Genomic DNA, 21,155 nt, shown 5'->3' on the forward strand with positions numbered 1-21,155 from the left:
TAAATATTCTTTCATAACTCTGTATCTTTTTAGTATACCCCCAAATAAGAATTAATCACTGGAAAGTACTGATGTGTTTTTGGCACGTGTGTTGAATGGAAGTCTGTTATGTTCAGTGGTTTTCAAGTTATAGACCTGAATTTACATCCTGGCTCTGCCAATTACTAACCCTGTAACCTCTGCAAGTCACCTGGCCTCTCTATGCCTTAGCCATTTCCTCTTTAAAGAGTAGGAGTACTGTTAAATGATTCCTTTGAGAATTAAGTGTGTGTGGAGACCTTAACACATAAATAATGTATATAGAATCCTTTGCACAGTAAGTGGCTCGTGGTAAGGACTCAATGTATGGTAGCTGTTTCTATTTTCTTCTATGTTCCTTCCCCTTTAGATATATTCAACTCTGTCTCCCTTAAAAAAACATAAGCAATTTTCTTTTGATTTAGCATTCAAGCAAAATGTCAGGAGTATTTCCAGTAGTATTTTAAAAAGGGCATAGCTCTAAAGCTCAAATATGACATCTGGGTTAGGATTTAGGTTATAGAGAGAGACCACTTTGGATCCCACTGACTCCAGTAGATGATTGAGTTATTTGTTGCATAGCTCTTGTTTCAAAAATAACTTAAAGAGAGAGACCCACTGATCTCAAAAATGGAATCAGCCTTATCTGTTCAGAATGAAGACTAAATAATCCAGAACACACTGTGTTTAAAAAATAGAGGTTATCCCTAATAATGATGAGTAATTAGTAGTATCAATTAAAAATTGAAACTAGAGAAAAGCTCAAAATTAGACTTTATGTATTTATATTAAGTATACCTAATTTGAATGAGTCACTTTAGTCTATAATTCATATTCTTTGGAAAATGCAGAATTTTTCAATACAAGTAGCAGGAAGAGAGGGCCAAGATTTTGCTGTCAGAGTTGTATTCATTAAAGAGAACCATATGGTTCTTGCTTCATTGAAAATGAAACGCATGAGTGTTCATCAGTACAACTTTAGTATTATTCTTAGATAGTACTGTCTTCACTTGAAGTGAGAAAACTTACTGAGATTGGCTGATGGGGTGAAAACTAGAGTCAGCCACCTGTTTAGCAAATTCACTTTCAACAGTTAATTTTTGTTAATCATGCTAATGAGTTTAAAACTTAGATTCTTACATTCCTGTTTATCATGTCTGAAATGTGAATAAGATGGTTTACTTGCTAGTATCAAGAATTATTCCCAGGTTTCTAGATTGTGAATAAATGATAGTATCACAAACTGAGAGAGAAAATATATGGGGAACACTAGAGTTGAGAGGGCTCACTCCTAATCTCTTCAATATCCAGTGTATAAATAACCTTTAAAAAAACTTTGGAAATACTAAAATTCAAATGTAAGGTGTTAATGATTTTTTTCCAAAATCTTGGGGCATGTGATAACTGAGAATGGAGTACAGAGATATTACAGAGATTATTGTATTCTATTTCACACACATATCACATGCTAAGCCTGGGAACTCAGAAACCCTGTAAGGCTGCATAGCATACAAGGCTCAGAGGTGGATTGTTCTGTTCAAGGTCTTGTGACCCTTCCATCTCTGCTAAAAGTTAACTTACCTTCTGAGCTATTACAAGAGATCCCAGAATTTTCATTTGAAAGCCTATTGTTAGATTTAGCTTTATTCAAAATGTATGTGATTTTACTTGTTTTATATCCCTTCTGGGTGGGATGTTCATAAATACTGTCTACACTAGAAATTTTAGAAGGAAAGGCCTGGCAATGTGGGTGCAGAGTGACCATGCCAGCAACTGGCTGGTCATCTACCAGGATGCCTTTGAGGATTAGGCCAAACATCAAAGTCCAGGGTCCAGCCCTCACTCCTGCAGACGTGGAAGCATGGCACCAGCATCATGAAACTAAGCTGTCTCTTAGAAGTGGATTCACATTAACCAGGATTTTAGATCTTGTTAGGTAGAAAATGCAAATGTATTAGATCTTGTTAGCTAAAAAATGCAAACGTATATATCTCACTGTAATTTGCAAATTGCAGTGAGATATATACTAATGTTCTACTTCATTTGAAAGAAAGGATGTATAGAGGTTTATAAAGACACACAAAATTCAGTAGTTAACATAGGTATGTGAGAAAGATGAAGCAAAGGAAAAACAGGTTAAAATGACCTTAAATGTAGAGATGAATAAGAGCATTAAAAATATTAGCAATATACTTTCTAAGGGGGACTACAAATTTGGCTCTTAGCTTTGTAGCAGCAAATAAAATGAGGGAAGCTGTTTAAGTGATTCTCAGTGTTTATAAGAGAAAAACTCAACCAGTTTCTCAGTGAACACTCTATTACTAATATTAAGATAATAAGTTTCTGAGTAATAATGTAAAGTGGTTACTATCTAATGTAAAAAACTGATTTTCAAGACTATTCCGGGAGTAAACAGCAGTAATTTTCACAGGGCTTTTGTTATAACATCCATCGATATTGCCTGATTGAATCATAAGACCTAATTCCACAATGGCATCAATATTGTATATGGTAAAGGCATTGATTATTTATGATGTTCTGGCAGGATCCATAGATGTATTTTAGAGTATCTTGGAGTAGAAGGACTGTATGGAGAGTTTCAGAGGTCATCAATGTATATTTTTTGGCTGAGGGTTTGATATATGTTAGATTGCAGTGATTTTAGAATTATATTTTAGAATTATAGCAGAGGTACTTATTTACATTCAGCTGGTTTTCCTTAAGAAATCGAAGAACCTAACAAAACATAAGGTCGAAGCCACCAGGAGGCCTTTTAATGAAAAGCGGAGGCTGTATGCATGGGCAGGGTCAGCAATCTTTTTTGAAAATAATTTTGTGTCTACTGAAAGACATAGATAAGTTTTGGACTTTCTGTTAATCATTTATATTCCATATGACAAGGTCATGATAATTTCAGCTATGATAAATTTTAGAAGGAGTAGCTACCATAGACATTAAAAAGAAACTAAAACAAAGCATTCTCCCAAGTATCCACAAAATGCCTGGCTTTGAGTAATATTTAAGTATATCTTTTAAGGCAGTAGTTCTCAGACCTTTTGTTCTGAAGATTGCCACCAATCCCACAATCCTATCAGAAGCCTTTAACTGTTGGGAAGCTGTCAGGCTCACAGTGGTGAATACAAGTTTTCTAAAATTTTAATTTTTGCTTGAAAGCTCAAATTTTATTATTGGCAACAAATGCCATCCATTGTTTTACTTGGAAAGATAGGTTCATTTGATTCATTTTGGGAAAATGTCTGCCAGATACCAAGGTCTAAATAACTCTAGTTTGTGTATCAGTTGTTCTTTTGAATAAAAGTGGTGTTCCATGACAAAAGTTCAGCTCACAGCTCAGACATTCACGCTAGTGCTTTTCCTTAAGATGGAACTGTTGTACAACAGTATTAGCAAAGGTGCTTTATGTATCCTTCCCATTTTGACACACAGAATATTAAAAGAACGTATACCCAAGAGTTGCAATTTAATAAAATGAATAATTCTTACTGTTTTATGAAGGACATTTGGAAGTGAAACAGGCTTTTGTTTTCTGGGACTGTATGTTGGTAAAGAATGCAGTGACTACCAGTACATTTTGGTGCCATTGCTTTGATTTGTGCTAGATGCCGACCATTTTACCTACTATTGCTTTTGGAACATAAGTAGCATGGAAAACACAAAGAATGTTGTGTAGGCTGAATAATGGCCTGCCACACTGTAATTCCTGGAACCTGAAAATATGTTACTTTACATGATAAAGAGACTTTGTGGTTTTGAATAACTGAAGAAGGTTGAGGTGGAGAGATTATCCTGAATTATCTGGGTCCTTAAAAGGAGGAGACAGGAGGATTAGAGTGTGAAGCAGGAGGTTGGAGTGATAAGAGGAAGGGGCTAGGAGCCAAGGAATGCAGAAGCTCTAGAAGCTAAAAAAAGTGAGGAAACGAATTCTTCCCTGAAGCCTCCAGAAGGAACACAGTGCTGCAGACACCTTGATTTTAGACTTCTGACTTCCAGAACTGTAAGAGAATAAATTTGTATTGTTTTAAACCACTGTTTGTGATAATTTGTTACAATAGCAATAGGAAACTGATACAAATGTATCATTTAAGTAATTCATATATGTATTTTTATGAAAATGTTTTAACCTTACAGATCCCCTGAAAAAGATCTTGGGAATCTCCAGGAGTCTATAGAACACACTTGACCACGCTTTGAGAACTCTGTTTTAAGATAAGCTAGCTGCAAAATGTGCATTGGGTAACTGAATAAGTGACTTGCTGTATGGTATTATAAGCTGTAAAAGTGGAAGGGCTTATATTAAAAGGATAAAATCTGTGTGTATAATATGATCCTAGTCTCTTAAAATATTACATACACTCACACATACACGCAAATTTGGAGGGAAATACACCAAAATAATTATTTTTCTCTTGGTGATGGAATTTGGGTGCTTTTTATTTTTCTTTATGTTTTGCACTGTTTTCCAAATTGTCGCCAATTTGGCTGCAGATTTATAAAACTGAGCTGAAACCTCCAAGTCATTATAAGGTATATTTTTCAAGGTAGGAGACTAAAACGTTTTTTATTAATAGTTTGTTAACTTGCTTTATAACTTTTAAATATTTAGTCATATGGCAGATGGGCCTTCTTTTGTACTCCTGCCCTGGGCCTGGTAAATGTTAGGTTTGAGCTTGTGCCTGTCTGTCATATCTCCAGGTCTTTGTACATGTTTCCTTTGCCTGTACTACCAATTATTACATGTACTTTGCTTCTCAGGTTAGACCTCACTCCCTCATAAAGCCTTACCTGACTTCTCAGGTTTGGATTGGGGGCCCCTCCTATGTAGTAAACTTTATTGCCTCCATTGTTTGATTTCTTGACTTTCCTTGTTTGTCTTATTTGTTTATAGCCTGCCCTCCTCCTAGATTAAGCTATACTTTCTTTCAGTATAATTATTTTAGTAATTCCTGGTGGTTAGTAAGTCATTTATTTTTCTGTCTACATAGCTCTGTTTAGAGCTGATCCATTACTTGCTGATTACACATTTTAACTCCTGATGAGCAATCTTATTTTCCTTATTTCTGAACTTGGGGGGGAATGGATTAGTATATCATGGACAGCCACATACGCTATTTATTTCATCCTCCCTCCTTACAATATCTAATGTACTGGTATACACACAGAAGAAGCTTATGAAAAATGTGCTATTTTGTAAAATATACATCTATTTAACATATTAGCTTGTCATATTTTATGATTGTTAGGAGTCTTTTTTTGTTTTTATTCGGTGAACTAATATGGGTATATAGAGAAAAGTTTTGGTTTAAATGGACCCCTATGAAGCTGGTCAGATGTTCAGTGCAATAGCAGGAACTGTGTCACTCACTCATATTATTACAACTGTCTTGCACAGGAGCCCACCAGAATGATAGTGTTATCTAGGAGGAAAAAGGGACAGGATCGAAGAGATTGGTTATATTAATGTCTCGCTGCCTGACATTACTCAGTGTCATCACTTCTGTTTCTCAGTTTTCTTATCTGAAAAATGAATGCAAAATATCTATTCTACCTACCCAACTCAGATTAGTTTTGAAAACAAAATAAAAGAATACGGTAAAAGAAATAGTGGAAGTGTTGCTGTTATACATGAGAGTCCTTTGCGGTAGTTTTGGCTCAAGTGCTCAAAGTTTAAATTTACTTATACTTTGTGCAGCCATCGAACAGATTACGTCATGACATTCAGATAGATTATTCTGGGTTCATAAAAATCTTATATGGTTGACCTCAGGACATAGAAATGACTTGGATTGCCTTGGAGAAATGCTAATTCTAGAACTAGGGCAGGGAAAATAAAAGATAAGCCCAGAGTTCGTGTAGTACCAGAAGTAAGGAAGTGCTCATAAAACGAAATGATGAGGGCATGTCAGAGGAACACAGAGACTAACCTGAAAGAGCTCCTAATGGGCAAAACTGGGAGAATTTGAGCAACAAAATAAATAATGGAGAATTTGATTATAACCAAAGTATAAAATAAGTGTAAATGAGCACATATGTATGAGATAAATGATATGGATTGATATAAGTGATTGAACAAATAAATAAATGGAGGAAAAGACACTAGTTTCTCTTGTAGAAGAATTCCAAATAACTTATGTAGATATTCCAACCTCCTGAAGAAGAGCTTAATTCCTACATCCTTCTCCCTTGAGGATAGGCTAGACTTAGTGACCCACTTCCAAAGAACAGAGTAGGGGGAAAAGGGAAAAATAGTAACTATGCAGTAGAGAAACCTGGCAAACACTGTCATAACCAAATAATGTAGGTTAGTATTGCCAGCGATGTCTTGTGGCTATCATATACCCCTAATATGTGACAAGAAGGGCACTTCACCTTTGTGCTATTCTTTCCAAAGACCCATAATCCCAGCCTAATCACAAGGAAAACAATAGACAAATTTAGACTAGGAGGACATTTTACAGGATGCTTAACCAGTCAAGGTCATGAAAAACAAGGAAAGACTGAGAAACTATCGTAGACCAGAGTTTAGAGAGACGTGAACTAAATGCACTGTGGTATCCTGAATTGGAACCTGGACTAGAAAGAGGATATTAATAGAAAAAGTGGTGAAATCCAGATGAGGTCTGGAGTCAACTTAATAGTAGTGTACTAACATCAGTTTCTTAGTTTAGACAAATGTACCATGGAAATGTAAGAGGTTAACAGTTGGGGAAACTGAGGGAGAGGTATTTGGGACCTCTTTGTACTATCTTTGCAACTTTTTTGTAAATCTAAAATTAGTCCAAAATAAAGTTTATTTTTAAAAATGAGTTTGAGTTAACTTTTAAATAATAAAAGCAAAATGTGATTATTGTAGAAAAGATGAATGATAAAAATAGTCATGCACCAAATAACGACGTTTCAGTCAACAACAGACTGCATATGTGACAGTGGTCCCGTAGATTAGCACCATATAGCCTAGGTGTGTACTAGGCTATCCCATCCAGGTTTGTGTAAGTACACTCTATGGTGTTCACACACTGACGAAATAGCCTAATGATACATTTCTCAGAGTGTATCCCCATCAAGTGATGTAGTAAATGAAAATTGCTCATAATCCTACTACCCATAGATAATTGATTATTTTGGTATACTTTTTTTAGACTTATTCTATGCATATTCCATTCAGCGAATAATTATTAGGCTCCTTTATGGGCCAGATACCATGTTAAGTGCTCAGGATAGAGAAGTAAACAAGAATGGAGTGAGTCTTTCTCTTATGGATTTTATACTTGAGAGAGAGAGAGTACCATTAAATAATAATTCCATAAAAAAATTACAATCGTGATATGGTAAATGTTGTAAGAAAGAAGGATGGGTGTTGAGAACATATAAATGGGGGAATCTAAGATGTGTCATTTAACGTGAGAACTGGAAAATGAGAAGTCCCATAGGTGAAGGAAGGGGTGGAATGGGGATGCTGAGAGATGAGTGCAGGGTGCAGGTACAGGTGGAGAGACCCACTTGTGAGAAAACCCTCAGGGAGGAAGAGGCTTGGAGCTTTAGAAGGATGACTGGAGAGTAGAGAATTGAGAGCTGGAAAGTGGAGGGCCTGAGTCTGAAGAGGTAGTTAAGCAAGGCCAAAATCACACATTTTAACATTTGGCACTTTTTTTTTTTTTTTTTAAAGATTGGCACCTGAGCTAACAACTGTTGCCAATCTGTTTTGTTTTTTCTTTCTGCTTTTTCTCCCCAAATCCCCCCAGTACATTGTTGTATATCCTTCTAGTTGTGGCATGTGGGATGCCGCCTCAGCGTGGCCTGATGAGCGGTGCCGTGTCCGCGCCCAGGATCCGAACCAGTGAAACCTGGGCCGCTGCAGCAGAGCGTGTGAACTTAACCACTCTGCCACAGGGCCGGCCCCAAGATTTGGCACTTTTTTCTAAGGGTGCTGGGAAACCATTGAAGGGTTTTAAAGCAAGAGAGTAATATGATCTTTGTAATTGTAAAAGATTATTTATCTGTTGTGTGAGCAAATGGATTGGTAGGTAGTGAGAGTAGGGAGGTAAATGTAATAGTTCAGAAGAGAGATGTTGGTGTCTGTGACTGGCATAGAGACAGATGGAGAACAGACTGATTCAAAAGAGATTTAGAGGTGAAATCAACCAGACATGCTGATTGTTTGGATGTGGGTTGGGGGTGAAAGGGAGAGTTAAGTGTTCTAAATTTCTAGCATATGAAGCTGGGAGTGCCATTTACAAGGTGGGAGGTTTTTCAATTAATATTAAAAGCATTGCCTTATAGTGCAAAAGCTTATCTTAATTTTTAATGGTTGCATAGTATTTGATTACATAAATGTATTCTAAATTCCTAGAAAAAAATTACTGGAAGGAAGGCATTTACTAATGCCTACTAATCTGGTAATATGTAATAAATGCATCGTTTTGAAAATTGATGATAGAATTGTTACTGAAGATGGCTAAATGCTGCTAAGACAGTTGGAGTTGGTTGCTTTCTGTGAATAATGAAGAATAAAGAAGTTCTTTGGTTGATATCATCTGTAGGTAGAAAACATTAATAATCCAAGAGTAGTATTTTAATAGCATCTTTGCATGTGCATGTATAAGCAAAAAGAAATTACTGGTAGTGTAAAGTTGTGGAATAGCTCAGAAATCCAAGAAATGTGTTCTGAGTTAGGATAATTTGACTTTGCTACAGCATTTCAAAGGTTACGTTTGTGTGTGTTGTATTCAGTAGATGAGAAGTTGATTTTAGTCTTGTTTTATCTGGCATCGGCTAGTAACATTGGTGGCATTGTTCTAATGAGTGAGGTATTTGCCTCTGAAGTTGAATTTGGCAACAAAAGCTCCTAAGCCTTTAAAAAGCATGAAATGGTTACATCATGAATAGTGAGTAAAGAGTTTTTTAGAAATTCTTAAAATTAAGTTAATAAAACACTACCATTTAATGACTTTCTATTGGAAAAAGGTCAAGATTCTTTCAAATGGTCTACTCAGAATTATTTTTAGAAATAAATAATTCTAAGGTTCATCTGATACTTATTCTAAGCAGTGTCGTGTTCTTAATACATTTGACACCCTTCATTTTCTGTTGCCAACCACCTTGTAAATATTTTTTGCATCTGTATCTCTAGGTCACTTCTGTCAGAGCAACCGATTTAACCTGCTTAATATGCGTGGAGTAAGGGACTTCCCAAATTTGTGTTTGTCTAAGAGTAAGATAATGCATTCAGGGAAAACTAACCCATAGTAAGTTTATGAATTCAATATGTTACTAATCAACTAGGAAAAAAGACTTGTATTATAAAGTGATGCCTTGATAAAATTAGCCTAACATACTGGGTGGATGTCATCAAAAGGTCACTAGAAAGAAATGAGCTTAGTTTTGATTAAAATATAGAGAACTTGATGATTTATACCTCAAATGTCACCTGTAATTATTGTCATTGCTCTGCAAAATAAGACTAAATTATTTTTTAAAAAACGCCTCAGAAAGTTAACTACAATTAGTCAGTGAATAATTTTTTTGTCTGTGTACTCAACTTCTGTCACCCTAATGTGATGTAATGGGTTAACTCTTCTCTGTGCATATGGAATGTTACCTGTGAACTGTTCTTGGGAGAATTGAGAAAATAATCCTTTTGATCATGTTTTGCCTGTGGTTCCAATTAAGAATTTCAGCTGAAAAAGCTTTCAGGAGTTATGAGCTGTCTATAAAATTATAAGCTGAAATAAATGCATAAAATCATAGGGAATCTGTGGACCTGTTTATAAACAGTTCTGAAAGACTAAGATTTAGAAGAAATTCCTTGGAAGAAGCTGTGCTTAGAACAAATGAAAGTCTGTAGATACTGATGAACTCCTTACCTGTAACTGATTGAGACTATAAATGAGATCAGACTAGAGGGGTTTAGGGTAGGAGAGAAAAAAAGAATAATAAATCCACATTAGATATTAATAGAATTAGAGTTATTTAGGATATATTTCTACTTCACAGACTTTTGAATTGTGAAAAATAACAAACATCAGAAAAATACATAAAGCATAATTGTACAGTTTGAGTTATTACAAAGCAAGCACCTGTAATAAGAAAATAAAGCATTACTGAACTCCGGAAGCCTCCTGCGTATACCTTCCTAATCACAACTCCTTCTCTTTCCCTAAAGGTAGATACTGCTTTTTCTTTGGTCACAGTTTTGCTTTATTTTATGGTTTGATCATCTAATTATGCATCCCTAAAATTACAATTTAGCATTGCCTACTTTTGAAGATTGAATAAACAGAATCATACAATATATATTTGTTTCTTGCTTTTATGCAACATGGTTTTCAAGAATCTTCTATGTTGTAAGTAGTAGTTGTTTGTTGTGATGTTGTTCTAAACTAGATTATTCTTTTTTACAAATAAACTACAGTTTACCTGTGTATTTTACTACTGATGGATCTGAGTTCTTAACAGTTTTTGGCAGTTACAAACAGTGCTACCTTGAATATTATGCATGTATCCTGGTGGATATGTGCACAAACTTTGTTTGTCTTCGATGTGAACTTGTTGGGTCGTAGGTTATATTTTACATAGCTGTACTCGAATTTGCACTCAAATGAGCAGTGTATGAGAGCTTCCTTTGTTCCACATTCACCAACCACTTGATATTGTCAGAATTTTTCTTTTTTTTTAAAGATTGGCATCTAACAACTGTTGCCAATCTTCTTTTTCTTTTTCTTTTTTTCTTCTCCCCAAACCCCCCAGTACATAGTTGTATATTCTAGTTGTGAGTGCCTCTGGTTGTGCTATATGGGACGCCCCCAAGTATGGCCTGATGAGCAGTGCCATGTCCGTCCTGGGATCCAAACTGGCGAAACCCTGGGCCACCAAAGTGGAGTGCAGGAACTCAACCACGTGGCCACGGGGCCGGCCCCTGATTTTGTCAGACTTTTAATTTTATCCAGCTTCTGGCTGTGTAATGGATTCTGATTGTGGTTTTAGTTTGCATTTCCTTGGTGGCCAAAGAGGTTGAGCATCTTTTCATGCTAATTGGCTATTTGAGAATTTTTTTGAAGTACCTATGCAAATCATTTGCCCATTTTTCTATTGGCATGTCTGTTTTAGGGATTTCTAAAAGTTCTTTATTTTCTATATACAAGCTTTTTGTTGATTATGTTTTGTAAATATGTTCTATTCTCTGAGTTGTGTTTCACTCTCTCTAGTCCATTCACACTGCTATAACAAAGATATTGTAGACTGGTTGCTTAAACAACAAACATTTATTTCTCACGATTCTGGAGTCTGGGAAGTCCAAGATCTAGGCACTGGCAGACTGGATGTATAGTAAGGAAGGGCTACTTCGAGTTCATAGTCTGCCATCGTTTTGCTGTGTCCTGAGGGACCTCTCTGGAGTCTCTTTTATAAGGACACTAATCCCATTCGTGAAGGCTCCACCATTGTAGGCCTAATTACCTCCCAAAGGCCCTACCTCCAAATACAACACACTGGGGATTAGCTTTCAGCCTGGAAGTTTTGGTGGGATACAGCATTCACTCTGTAGCATTCTCCTAGTGGACAAATTATGAATAAGTTTTCCTAATTGTAATGTGGTCTTATGTTTAATCTTTTGCTTTATGGCTAATGCTTTTTGTGTCTTGATTAAGAAAAATTTCCCTACCCTGAGGTCATGAAGATATTTTCCTATATTATCTTGTAAGAGCTTTATTTGCCTTTCACATTTAGGTCTGTAATCATCTGAGTGATATGTGTGTTTATGTGTATGAATTAGGTATATTTAATTTTTTTCCATATTTATAGCCAGTTGTTCCAATGTCAATTATTAAGAAAGTCATTTTTTACCCACTCTTCTGCACTGCCACCTCTGAATGTATAAGGGCTCATATATCGGAGGGTCTATTTCTAGACTCCCTATTCTGTACTCTTGGTTTATTTTTCTAGCTTTATGCCCAAAGCACTCTGTTTTAATCACTATAACTTTATAAATAGTCAATATCTGGTAAAGCAGGTCTTCTCACCTTATCTTTAAGAGGGTCTTGATTATTCCTGGGCCTTTCTATTTCCATGTAAATTTTACCATACTTTGTTATAAAAAAACCTGTTGGGTTTTTGATTGTCATTTAATTGAGTCTATAAATCTGTTTGAATCTTTCAATTCATGAACATGGTATGCTTGTCCATGTAGTTGGGTCTTTTTAAATGTCTTGCAATAAAGTTTTAGTCTTTCCTATTGACTTTTTTTTAAGCAAATTGCGTGGGTGGTTTTTTTTTTTTTCTTGATGAGGAAGATTGGCCCTGAGCTAACATCTGTTGCCAATCTTCCTTTTTTTCCCTCCTCAAAGCCCCAGTACATAGTTGTATATCCTAGTTGTAGGTCATTCTAGTTCCTCTCTCTGGGATGCTGCCACAGCATGGCTTGATGAGTGGTGTGTAGGTCCACACCCAGGATCCCAACTGGTGAATTCTGGTGCACCGAAGCAGAGCATACAAACTTAATCACTCGTCCATGGGGCCGACCCTTCCTAATGACTTTTGTCTTCATTTTTTGTTGCATTCATTCCTAGGTATTTTTTTTTAATGCTATTGCTGTTTAATGCTATTTTTTTAAATTTAAAATTCTATTGGATGGTATATTTTGAAATTCAATTTTTGAATATTGATTTTTTTAAATTTATAAAGCTTGCTTAACTCTTATTGATTCTAATGATTTATTTATGATGTCCTTTAAGAATATAGTCACATCATTGGCAAATAGTGACAATTTTGTTCCTTCCTAGTCTTTATGGTTGTCCCTTCCCCATCCCCTCTGGCTTTACTGCTCTGGCGGGGACCTCTAGTAAACCGTTGAATGGAAATGGTGATTGCAAGCATCTTTTGTCTTGTACTGATCTTAAAGTTTCACCAGTAAATATTCACTTCAAAGTTTAAGTATGGTGTTCAATGTGGACTTTTTGTGTTACCTTTTATCACATTAAAAGGTAACAGCCTCACATTTGTTCCTAGTTCATTTAAGAATATACAATTTAAAATTATGAATAGATGTTGAATTTATCATTTTCCCTCCATCTTTTGAGATGATCATCTGATTTATGTCTCCTTTTTTCTGTTAAACCAACTTGCATTCCTTGTATAAACTCAGTCTGATCATTGAAGTATTAATGTACTATTAGTTTTTTTGTCAGTTACTGCATTTGGTTTACTTATGCTTTGTTTAGGATTTTTGCATCTATGTTCATAACTAAATTGTCTGATAGTTTTTCTTTGTCATACTGCTCTAAGTTTTGGTATCAAAATTGTACTCCCCTCATAAAGTGAATTGTAGATGATGCCTTCTTCTTCTGTCTCTGGAAGACTTTATGTCAGGCTGGCATTATTTCTTCCTCAGATTTTCGTAGAATTTGCCAATGAAACTCTAGGCTTAGAATTTTCTTTCTAGATAAGAAGGTTTTAAATTGTTTCAAATTCTTTAGTGGTTGTAGCACTATTCTGATTTTCTCTTTCTTTCTAGATCAGTTTGGTAAGTTGTATTTTTCTCAGAATTTACCCTTTTTATTTAAAAATTCTGTTGGCATAAAGTTGTTTTAATGCCTGTAGCTTCTATAGTCATATTTCCTTTTTTGTCCTGACAGTCGTCATTTGTGCCCTTGTAGTCTTCTCCTCTCCCTCCCTTTCCTCTTCCTTCTCCTCTTCCCTTTTCCCCTGTATTAATCAGTGTCACTGTAGCTTTATCAGTCATTAGTCTTTCCAGTGAACTAGTTTTGTGTTTGTTCTTTTCTATTATGTATTTGTTTTCTGTTTCATTAATTTCTGATCTTATTTCTTTCTACTTTCTTTGGCTTTATTTCGCTGTCTTTTTTTCCTAACCTCTTGAAATGAATGGTTAACTCCTTAATTTTAAGCCTCTTTTGAGGTAAATACATTTGAAACTATAAATTTTCCTCCAGATACTGTTTTTATCTCCATGCTGTAAGCTTTTATTATCATTATCACTAATTAAAAATCATTTCTAATTTTTATAATGATTTTTTTTTTTTTTTTTTTTTTTGCTAAGGAAGACTGGCCCTGAGCTAACATCTGTTGCCAATCTTCCTCTATTTTTGCTTGAGGAACTTTAGCCCTGAGCCAACATCTGTGCCAATCTTCCTCTGTTTTGTATGGGGGTCACCACCACACCATGGCTGATGAGTGGTGTAGATCCATGCCTGAGATCCAATTCTGCAAACCCAGGACACCAAAGCAGAGCACTCTGAACCTTAACCACTATGCCACCGCACCGGCCCCTATTTTGACCAGAGGTTATTTAGAACTGTAGTTCATAATTTCCAAATATATGAGGAGTTTCTGATTATGTTTTTAATTGATTTATAGCATTATTGCTTTGTTGTCAAAGAAAATACGTTGTGTACTATCATGTTGAAATTTTTGAGGCTTGCGTTGTGACCCAGAAAAGAGTCTATTTTTGTAAATTTCCCATGTATGCTATAGAAGAGTATATAAAATGAGGTTTTTGGTTAATGGTTTTCTCTATATGTCTATTAGGTAAAATTTGTTGATCTTCTACTGAAATCTGTTGTTTCCTTACTGATTTTTCTCCTGTGTGTTTCTATCAAGTATTCAATATTGATGCATTAAAATTTTTCACTTTATTTGTAAACTTATCTACTACTACTTCTTGGCATTCTGTAGATTTTTGCTTTATATACTTTCATATCGTCTTATTAGGTTATATCTTCTTGGTGAATTGAACCACCTGACTTTTATTTTGAAGTGACTGTTTATTTGGTTATACTTTCTTTCTTTAAAGTCTTTTTTTCATTTTTTCAATTTGAATTTTTTTTTTTCAATCCTTTTGCTGTCAGCCTTTCTGCACCCATGTATTTTAGTTGAGACCCTTGTAATGATATAGTTGAATTTTAAAAGTCCTATTAGGTACTGTTTATGTTTTTTATTTTTAGTTTTTGCTGAAGAAGATTTGCCCTGAGCTAACATGTGCTGCCACTCCTCCTTTTTTTTTTTTGCTTGAGGAAGATTAGCCCTGAGCTAACATCTGTGCCAGTCTTCCTCTACTTTGTACACGGGACACACCACAGCATGGCTGGTGAGTGGAGTAGGTCTGCACCAGGGATCTGAACCCAAAAACCCCGGCCGCCGAAGCGGAACACACGGAACTTTACTCAGCCAAGGGTCCAGCCCAAGATAGTGTTCATTTTTTTAATTGGAGCGTTTAGTGTATTTACACTTAACGTAAATAGTGACATATTTGCATTTCAGTATTTCTAAACCTTAGAAATCTTAAAATCGTCTTTCCCTCAGTCCTTGTACCGGTGTGTTCATGCATGAGTATATTTGACAAGTTCCTTGAAAAGGAATTGCTTTGGTATTAAAAATATTGGCTCTTTGTGGTTCTGATTTTGAAAAAGTGATCATTGTGCAATGTTTATGAAAGAAACTCTTCCTCATGTTTTAAATCCTATGATGCATTATTTGGGTAACCAGACAGCTGGGTTGAGAACTAAAATGTCCTGTGCTTGTGAGGTATGAATAGTGCAAAGCCATTCTGTTTTTTTCAGTTTATTTTCTGCCTTGTCATTTCTGAGAATTCCCATGTCCTCTTTCTTTTGTACTGCGGTAACTTTGCAGCTAACTGTGTAGCTTGAATTGCTTGTCCTCCTTGAAAGCTTTGCTGTCACTTTTTTTTTCCTTCTGATGCTTTTCCTTAGGGAGGAGAACTGACAGCAAATTAAAGTTTAATGCCATATAGTGTGTCCAAATGTAAATGTAAAGCAGCTGTACTCAGTGGATTGTAAACTAGAGTTACTCTGAGGCTTCTAGTAGTAATATATTTAGTTTGAGGAGTAAAGGATGTAATTTTTTGATAATCTTGATCTCATCCAAGTGATTTTATTTATAAGCATTTCTTTTTTTTTTTTTTTGAGGAAGATTAGCCCTGAGCTAACTGCTGCCAGTCTTCCTCTTTTTAAGCATTTCTTTAAAAAGAATCTTATTACAGAAAATTTAAAACATATACAAAAGTACAGGGACAATTGTTATGTACCTTCTTGTTCTCATCACTTAGTTTAAATAATCATCAACTTGTGGCCAATTTTATTTCATCTCTACTCCCTTCCCCCGATTATTTTGAAATAAATCTGAAATATCGTATCATTTTAGATGATAGATATACTGCTGAAGAGTCCCTTCTTGATCAAACTTTAGTCAAGCTCTTCTGAGTTCTTTTCCCAGCCAGATCTCAGCTTTGGATTTGCTTGTCTGTTTTTGTATTGCTCAATTTTGGCAAGAATCCTGTCATGTAGTCAGAATCCCCTGCCCTCGCCACCTAGGATTCTTCATTATCCTCCGTCTTCCAGGTGATATCTCACCACCTGGGCTTGACTTCAGCAAGAGTCCTGTTAGGTCTGTTTAGTCAGGATCCCCTGATCCTGGATTTTTCCTGTTAGTAATTTTCCATCCACTGACCCTGCTTCCCTGTTCTTTGCCTATAAATTCCCAGTTTTCCTTGTTGTATTGGCAATTGAGCAGAATTCTATGTTGAGGTCTCTTTTCCAGCATTGCAATAGTCCTGAATAAAATCTGTTTTTACCATTTTAACTACTGTCCAGCTCTGGTTTTTCTTTGAATATATACATATTTGTTTATGTATCTCTAAAAGATAAGAATTCTTTTAAAGGCTACTATCACATCTAAAATATGAATAATTCCTTAAAGTCAACTATCTTGTCTATTTCACATTTCCCCAATTGTTTCATAAAACATTGTACATGGAAATTGATTGATATATCTTTTAAGTCTCTTTTTTTTATTTCTATAGGTGTCCCCCCTTCCCTCTTTTTCTTACTATTTATGTGTTGAAGAAATTGGGTCATTTGTTTCCCAGTTTAGGTTTTTGCAGTTGTGTTCCTGAGCTATCATTCAACCTGTCTGTTTCCTGTATTTTCTTGTAAATTGCTAGTTAGATCTAAAGGCAAAAAACATTTTTCTTTTTCTTTTAAGTACTTCTTAAGTACTGAAGTAAAAAATAAAGTACTTTTTAAGCACTTTAAGTAAACATTACAACAAGTAACAATGTAAATTTCTTGGATCATGTGTGTTCCTTAGGAGGGGCTTAAAGGTTGAACATTATAATACTATATATAATATATATAGTTATATATGTGTAGTTATAATATATGGTTATAACGCTATAGTCGTCTATAGTCATCTATTCGAATTGCCTCCCTGGTTTACACACTTCAGAGAGGTTGTGATTTATCCAGAATCCCATGTCAAGTTGAGGTTAGAATCAAGGGTGCGTTTGGAATTAGAAATATCTTCCCCTTCTGAATTTTAAGTCCTTTTTTGTGCTGCTACTTTGGTGTTTCTGTTCTTCAGAGCTTCCATTCTGAGCTTTCCACCTCCCCCACCCCCAGCTGTGCTTAGGAATTCTTGAATTTGTCTTCTGTTCTCTTTCCACTTCAGCCTCACTCTAATTGTAGTTCAGGTTATTAATGTGGTAATACCTAATCTGTATCAAAGTCCTCCTTTGCGACACCTTCCAATCTACCTCATCCTTTTCTAAAGTGTAATTGGAAAGCACTTAATCCAGAGTAATAATTCTTTTACTTTAAGAGAAAGTGGCAGCCATGGACCCCATAAGCATGAGAGATTTGTTTACTTTTGAAATTTTTAAAATTTTCAGATTTATTATTATAAAAGTAATATATTTATTTAAAATTTAAATAGTAAGTAATATATTTGTTTAAAATTTTAAAACAATATGGAACTATATAAAGTAAAAACTGAATGTACCATGGTTGTCCTCACTTTCACCTCATTCCTTCCTGAGTGATAAGAATTAAGAGTTTACTGTGTCTCATTCTAAACTCTATACAAATACCACTTATATATTATATATACATGCATACATATACAGAATTTTTGCTCTTTAAAAATAGTTTAAAACTTTTACTTAGGTTTTTACAAAACTTTTGCTTATGCAACATTGTCACTGTATTTTAGAGGGAAGGTATTCTTCCCCCTCTAGTTAATGCTAGCTAGCTGTCATTTTCATTTTTCCTTTATGACCAAGTTGTAAATCAGGAAAAACAAGAGAGTGCCTACAAATACCAGGAAAACTTGTAGATAGGTTTTCATTTTAAAGGCATAAAAGATTGCAGATAGTATCATAAAAACTAAATTATTTATAAATGCCATAAAGCATATATTTTTAAAAAGTCTTATAACAGTAGAACTTACATACTAAAGGACCAAATTTATATTTCGTTAATTTAGCAAAGTTAGCTCTTTGTCAAAGCTTTCCTTGTTTAAAAAATTATTTCCAAGAAAATTTGAAAAATACAGAAAACAGAAAGAAAAAAATCACCTACAGTTGTGTCATAAATGTTAATAGCCAGGATCAGAATTAGACAGAATATTCTTATGGCAGTAATTCTAGTCTATGTTCCTTTCCTAGAACCCTTTTGCCCAAATCCCAGGTGGGATTTTATAAGGTCTGTCTTAGGTTCAGACTTTTTGAAATATAAAAACTTTAAGCTAATTTTAAAAAGACCCCAAATAACTAAAATATACTAGACAGATTGAATAGAATTTCTGTCTTTACTGCCATCTGAGTCCTCTCTTTCCTTCCCTTACCTCCAATTCTTATATAAATGCTTTGAATTGGAGTGGACCTTAGAGGTCAGCTCATTCAATACTTAGGAAAACAAATTTTACAGATCCTCTGAGTCCTGTGGGATTGCTTCTAATAAACAGCACATTTTTTTATTTAGTGGCACTGCAACAACATAGCTATTTCAGCAGGAGAATGTAGTCCAGAGGAATCACCTCAGCGGTAGCTGTAAAATTTTGAACTCATCTTAAATGAGCATCAGGTCTTATTTTGGAATGACAGTTTAAAACAAAAAGTTTCTTTATTTCTAAATTTCATAAGAATGTCTAGCAAAGAGATAGTTAAGAGTACGCTTTAGGACACATTTTACTAGTAGCCCCTTTTTTTAAGCACAAAATCTTTGTGAGATTGGAAAAATAGGAAGATAGGAGAGGAAAATCTCCTACCTAGTAAGTCGGTAATATCTTTTTACTTAGTTTCACAAACAATAGCTAAGTTACTTATTATGTTGGTAAGTTTTCTTTCTCTTGAAAAGCTAGAATGTCTTACTAGCTGGTTCCTTGAAGGAAGGAAATGAGGCTGCTGAACGGGATTAATGAGATAAAACACTATTCAGCCGCTCAGTTACTAAGTTTTTTAATCCACAGAGGTCTGCAGTATGTTTCAGATAATAAGAATAGACTTTTAAACCAAGTCTCTCGAAGCCTTTAATATGTTCTAGTTCTTTATCTTCATGACTCACATGACATTACTACATAAAAATTAGTACATTTGTATTACAAAATCACACAGCCTTATTAGAGTGTTGCTCCCATTTTTATACATTAGAAATGAATAGGGGCATTGTCTACATCCAGAATTTCCTTTTCACATCTCTGTATTAAATACTTTGTTCCTCTTATCTTTATCTTAAAACCCAAAAGAAATAATGTTTCTGTTGTCTTACTGTAGTTGCCACTGATGCTATAGAAGCTATATTGTGAGTGCTTTAAAATTCTTAAACCAGTTTTGTCTGTTATACTTGGAGCTTAGTCATCATCATACGTAGCAGGACCTGATTAAGAAAGCTGTTCCGCCTCTAAGCCTTGCTAGATTGTAGCCACTAGCAACCAGGCTGCAATAATTTCCCTTTGATGACATCATCCACTGTGGAAGAACCCGTTGCTTCAGCCAGTCGAACTACATACAGTTCTAACCCTCATCAAATATGGCATCTCCCTTGCCCGCTGCAGCAGGGGTGGAAGAAATGCCACTGTCTTTTTAAGCTAGCAAGCTTTTCTTTTTCTCTTCTTTTTAAAAATTCTAATCATGGATGCGTCTTCAGATCCCTATTTGCCTTATGACGGGGGAGGAGACTATATTCCCCTGAGGGAATTACATAAAAGAGGTAATACCATCCCCTTGCTGTGAATCCTCTGTTGGTATGTTTTGCATGCTGGCTGGGCGGTTCTCTAGTTTGCACAGGTTCTCGATTGTCCTTTAAATACTGCAGTATGTTGTTTTAGTTGCCCTGGGTTATTAGGAAGGGGAAAATGCAACCTTCTGAGTGGTTCTGTAGCTGTCCCCGATTGTTTTCTCTGTGCAGATTAGTACTGCTTCAGATCACATCGGACTCCAACTCCGACTCCATCTTCTATGGGAAAATCCTCTTTCTGTTTAACTGCGAAAATGAATTAATCTGCTTTTACAGCTAACTAGAGTCGTGTTGATTGGCACCTAGAAAGTAATGTTTTTCTTCTTTCGGAAAACTTATAAGCGTTTCTTTAAATTTACGAGGGAAATCAAGTGTGTGTCTATTTCCATTATATTTCACCTGCTACCAGTTACAGTGTAGCTTTTACACACCACAAACTAAATTTATAGTAAAAGCTCTACCTACATTTTAGAACACTTTAACATGACAATAACAGATGAACAAGTTTTTATATTAATATTTTTCATTTAATATGCATTTCAGCTGACTAACATTAACTACATTGTCTTCCATAGATATCTCATAAAAATTGGTATGATAAAAACATTTAGGGTAATTTTTTGCACGTTAGAAAAAATAATAGTCAATAGTTTGTAAAAACTGGAAAAGCAGCTAGCATTTGTGTAAATCTTTTGGCAGTCACTGCCTGGGTCTTCTTAAAACTGATTACATGTTAATTAAACTGCCCTTGTTTCATTTTTCTTAAACTGATTATTCTAAAAATAGACTGGTTGGCAATTGTTGTTCTAGAAAAAAAATTGAACCTCAAGAAACATCTTTTAGCTAGATGACTTCATTTATGAGCCACATTAGTTTGAATTACTGCATGATATTATACACTCATTTTATGGTTTAACTCAAACTTTTATTTATGAAGTAAATAAGGAGGTCATGATTTTCCTGAGCATATTTAGCCTGTTTTATTTAAAATATAGTCTGTATTCTGATAACACTTTTTTTAGTATTAATTTCCATTATAATTAAAAAATGTTAATATATTCAACAAATATTTATTGGTTG

At 35.0% G+C, this 21,155-nt stretch overlaps 1 protein-coding gene across 5 annotated transcripts in view; it reads left to right on the top strand.

Moving 5' to 3' along the window:
- CLCN3 (chloride voltage-gated channel 3) overlaps positions 1–21,155 on the top strand; it is an 87,175-nt gene that overhangs the window by 16,445 nt on the left and 49,575 nt on the right. For 2 of the 5 annotated variants that reach the window (XM_046656221.1, XM_046656223.1), the window contains exon 1: positions 19,868–20,048. The exons of the other annotated variants lie outside the window; for them this stretch is intronic. In XM_046656221.1, the coding sequence (XP_046512177.1) occupies positions 19,970–20,048 (79 nt within the window). In that variant the 5' untranslated portion in view covers positions 19,868–19,969. Of the gene's footprint in view, positions 1–19,867; positions 20,049–21,155 lie in introns of those variants that run through there. 5 annotated transcript variants of the gene reach the window in all.

Source organism: Equus quagga, chromosome 3 (genome assembly GCF_021613505.1).
Source record: "Equus quagga isolate Etosha38 chromosome 3, UCLA_HA_Equagga_1.0, whole genome shotgun sequence".
In the NCBI taxonomy this organism is placed as follows: Eukaryota; Metazoa; Chordata; class Mammalia; order Perissodactyla; family Equidae; genus Equus; species Equus quagga.